Raw genomic sequence first — 4,454 nt, 5'->3', positions numbered from 1 at the left:
GGTGTTCGGACGCGGAGCCCCCGCCCCGGTCCCGGTTCCCCCCGGGCAGCGCAGGCGCCGCACCGGTGCCAGCAGCGCCCGCCCCTTCCGCTTCCGCCGCCGGAGCCGCCGCCATGATCGGGGACCTGCTGCTCTGCGGGTAGCGGGGACGGGGACCGGGGTGTCGGGGGCGGCCCGGCCCGGTTCGGCCCATCCCGGCCCGGCCGTGCCTGACGCGCTCTCTCTGTCTCTCCCTTAGGACGCTGCTGATGAACGCCGGTGCCGTGCTCAACTTCAGGCTGTGAGCGGGCGGGGAGGGAGGGAGGCGCCGGGGGGGTGGGGGGGGAACACAACACACACCTTCACCCGACCTGATACGGACCCCCCCTCGCTGTCCCGCAGGAGGAAGAGAGACACGGAGGGCTTCGGCGAGGAGTCGAGGGAACCCACGACCGGTAACGGAGGGGACCCGGGAGCCTCGGAGCGGGGTCTGGGTGCTGCCACAGACTGCCTCCCTGCTCAGGGTTGGCCAAATATGTACAGGAATTTCCTTTTCTGAAGGAAATTCTTGGTTAAAGCATTTTCAAGGCACCAAAGTACAAGTCCAACCCCATTTTGTTTGGATGTCAATTACTTTGTGGCTGGAACAACTGTTTTACTAAATTGCAACCTAAAATTTTCCTCTGTGATGTTTACATATAGGCATGACAAACCTAACTGTTGATCCCAAATTGGTGCTTTAAGAAGAAATACAAAAATGTGGTTTTCTTTCTGCATTTGTAACATAGGTGCCTGTGCTACAGAGGTAACACTCTGCTACAAACCAATTTCCATCTTGGTGTGTGTGCACCTGCATGGCTCTTTTGTATCTCTGCTGGTTAAAAGTCCCAGGAAGGCTGGAAACTACAAGAGGGCTGTCCTCCCCTTTTTAATAGCGTCACCCTTTTTTATCATTAATTGCTTATTTTGCCACCTGCCTTTATAGGGATGCACTGAACATAGCATGGATCGTTTACCTAAAACTTCAACTTTCAGTTTTTTGTTGTGTGACCTTTTTGATTTTGTTTGTTTTGGGTTTTTTTCTGTTGGAGTTGCTTATGTTTTTCAGGCAGTGTTGAAAATGTGACTTGTCAGTGTATTAGTTATTTTTCACATCAAGGGCTGCTTCTCTTGATTTTTAGGTGACAATATCAGAGAGTTCTTGCTGAGTCTCAGATACTTTCGAATCTTCATTGCCTTGTGGAATGTCTTCATGATGTTCTGCATGATTGTGTAAGTAATGCTGTGCAGCATCTGGTCAGTTGTTTATAGGAAGTCATATATATTGGGATTTTTCTTGCATGTGTATTTCTTTTTGGATCTCTTTCTCTCCCACTCTTGTTCCATAATTCCTTTTCATTTCACTTATTTCAATCTTCAAAAAAACAGTGGTTGACCTCACAATTTTTTGCTAGTGTGGGCATCTGTAGTGCATGAAAACCTTCTCTGCCAGCGTCTAAGTCATTTAGCCTTAGATACAGTGTTCCTTGTGGGTTGCTGAGATAAATCATCCTTTGGGTCAGCATTTCAGTTTTACTTTTGGGATGTTTTCCATTTTGGGGTGGTGGTGGGAACACACCAAGTAATAGAATGGAATCAGCCTTGAGAATAGTCTCTGGAAACAGCAGGTTTCAGTTCTGACAGGCAGGCTAGCAGGCTGCTGTCCTTTCACTTATGCAGCTCTATGGGCTGATGTATGGGGGAGCAAAACCGACAGCCCAGATGAGCACTGGTGGCATGAGTTGGAAGGGCATTGGTGTGACTGTTCACAGTTGTGCCTGGTTCTCATCTACTTTTCTTTTTCTTTTTTTCCTGTTGCATCCACTAGGTTATTTGGATCTTGAAAGTCATCCGCAAACATGTCTGTTAACTTGGAAGAGACTTTTGGCTGGAAACATAACTTTTCTATAAAGTAAAAGATTATAACAGTTTCAAAACACAGCCCTGGGATAGTGGCCTGTTCTTAGGTACAAATTCCTAACGTGCTCAGGGGACGGGACATGTTCATCCTCTTCAGCCAGTCGTGTAATAATACGATACATACTGGTTTGCTTGCTCCAGGGGTATTGAGCCTTTAGGTCCCTGAGCCAAAATCTTCAAAGTAAAATTATTTCAACTTTACTGAAATAAAGAGAACTTCAAATTGTTTTGCTAGGCTTAGAACACGGTGCCTAGCACGCAGGATAGAGTTGGAGCATGACTGAAGACTACAGTCTTAAAACTCTGCGTTGTTACTCACTCCCAGCTCGTGATGTGTCTGCTAATGTCACCGTTGTCTAGGTCGCTTGGAAGTTGCACTTCCTGATTCTCATTTTTATAAAGTTGAGCAAAGTATCGGTGTAACTTCTCCCTATTCCATTTAGTTTTGTTGCAGAAATAGAAAAAGATGGTTAAGAAAAATTGGATTCTCACCTTCTCAGTTTTTCCAACAAAATTTCAAAGATAACATTTTTTTGTTCTAAGCAATATGTAGGGGATTTTGAATAGGAAAAATAGCAAAAATATTCTATAAGCCAATCCTAAGGAATAGTTTTGGAATAGTCTTGAATTTGGTTGAATAAAGTTGTTCTATTTAAGGATAAAATATGTATTTGATGTCGTGTTCATTCCGTTACAGGAGAAATCAATTCAGTATTGGTGTGTTTTTAGAAAGTCTTGTAATTGTGTCTGGCTTCTCGTGTTATTTTTATTCGTTAGCCTCTTTGACCAGCAACTTTTCCCCAGCATCACCAAGATAATTTAAGAGAGTGTGCAGTACTGGGTATCTTAAATCAAACTGTAAACTATTAGCAGAGCTTCCTCATCTTTGGTTTCTTTATCTGTCTGACTGCTGAGAAGGAGAGGCCTTATTTAAATGATTCTGAGGCTCTGGTTTTAGTGAATACTTTGAATTTTAGCTGGATGCAGTTGGGTAGTCAGGCACAAGTGTTGGGCACTTGCAGCAATTTACTCAAGTCACCCTCTTTTGCATTAACTGAAGTCGTCATATTAATGAAACACCAAAGGGGAAGGGTAGTTTGAGGGAAGATGCCTTGCTGTAATGAACATAGGAAAATGTATGGGGGGAAGGATCCGTCAAGCATGGTTTGCGCTGTACAGAAATACTTAAAATCCTAGGTTAAGTTTAAACATATTCCTTGTTTAACCTTTTTCTAATTCTTTTGGATGAGAAAACAAAAAAAAAAGTAGCACGCTGCTTTGTCATGGCATCCAAACAAAATCCAGCACTTTATATAGTTCTTGGGAAACATTTTGTCTGTAGTCTTCATTACATGGCAGGGGAAGGCTTCCTTTAAAGGGGAAGGGTGGAAGCGGCCATCACCATCTGTGCATAACCCACTAGAGCGCCCTGGACTCGGCACTGCAGGGCTCACGCTCGGTTTTGGACTCAGGGGTTTAATTCTTACTTGGAAAAATGGTCAATCCTGTGCGTACCCGATTTTCTGAGCAACACTTTGAATACAGGAAATGGAGGATGACCAAGCTCTCCTGGTAAAGGAATAGGGACGGGTTTATCACTCTAAATAGATTACGTGGCTTAATAGCGTGCTGTCACCTCAAGATTTCAATTGTTCAAAAGACTAAAAGTTGTCACTCAGCTCCTAAGCAGGTGCTTTAAAAATTATTAGTTAACTTCAAGCTGCTCTTAAATGCTTCAGAAAGTTTCAGTGCTGGGCTGATGGCTTACCCAACGTGGTGCAGGATGCCTTTCACTCTAAGATTTTGCTGTACAGCTGCTCTTGTACCAAGTCCACATTTGTATTATAAGCTTCTGAAAACCCGACTTGCTTTTTAATTGTGGTTTCTTCCAAACCAAGGAGACAAGAGAAGTGAGAAGCTTTACGTCTTTACGAAGAACTATCAGTGCAGTTTTCGTAGGGGTAGCTCTTTCCGCGTGAACACTTTGAAGTTTGTAATTGCTGCCTCACCCGTTATTCTGAAAATACCAAGTTCTGCTGCTTGGCAGAAGCTTTCAGTCAGAACCATTTTTTCCGGTACACGTTGGACTTTTCACAACTGAACGGACCATGTTAGCTTCCCACCAGCCTGAAGTAAGGCACGCACGATTGCCTTAGGTCTGTAACAGCCGAGTAGCCAGGGTTTGTCTCCTCTGTTTATTCACTTAAACCCTCTCTCCCCACGGGGGCTGGTCCCATCGCACGTCGGGGGCCGCTTCCCGCCCCCGGTGGCCCGCGGAAGCGCTGACGGCCGGGAGGCGCCGCCGGCTGGAGCACTCGGGGAGCCGGCGCAGGCCTGGCTTCCCCCCACTCCCCGCCGGGCCGGGCCCGGCCCCGCAGCGGACGCCGGGCGCTCCGCTTCCCCCCCCCCCCTCACCGCCGGCCGCCATGCTCCGCCGCGCACGTCCGTCCGCCCTGCCGGCCATTGCGCAAGCGCTCCCCCGCACTCCCGCCCTCTGCGCAGGCGCGCCCCCCGCA

The 4,454-nt window shown here is 46.8% G+C and overlaps 1 protein-coding gene across 1 annotated transcript; it reads left to right on the top strand.

The window, feature by feature from the left end:
- The first annotated feature begins 16 nt into the window (after nucleotides 1-16).
- On the top strand, nucleotides 17-2,602 carry SMIM7 (small integral membrane protein 7). Its single transcript, XM_075776604.1, has 5 exons — nucleotides 17-139; nucleotides 239-280; nucleotides 382-434; nucleotides 1,161-1,251; nucleotides 1,847-2,602. The coding sequence occupies exons 1-5, from the start codon at nucleotides 114-116 to the stop codon at nucleotides 1,860-1,862; spliced, it is 228 nt and encodes a 75-aa protein (XP_075632719.1). The 5' UTR covers nucleotides 17-113; the 3' UTR covers nucleotides 1,863-2,602.
- The last annotated feature ends 1,852 nt before the right edge of the window (nucleotides 2,603-4,454 follow it).

The sequence above is a fragment of the Balearica regulorum genome, chromosome 26 (genome assembly GCF_011004875.1).
Source record: "Balearica regulorum gibbericeps isolate bBalReg1 chromosome 26, bBalReg1.pri, whole genome shotgun sequence".
Lineage (NCBI taxonomy): Eukaryota > Metazoa > Chordata > Aves > Gruiformes > Gruidae > Balearica > Balearica regulorum.
This window is presented reverse-complemented; position numbering and strand designations above follow the sequence as displayed.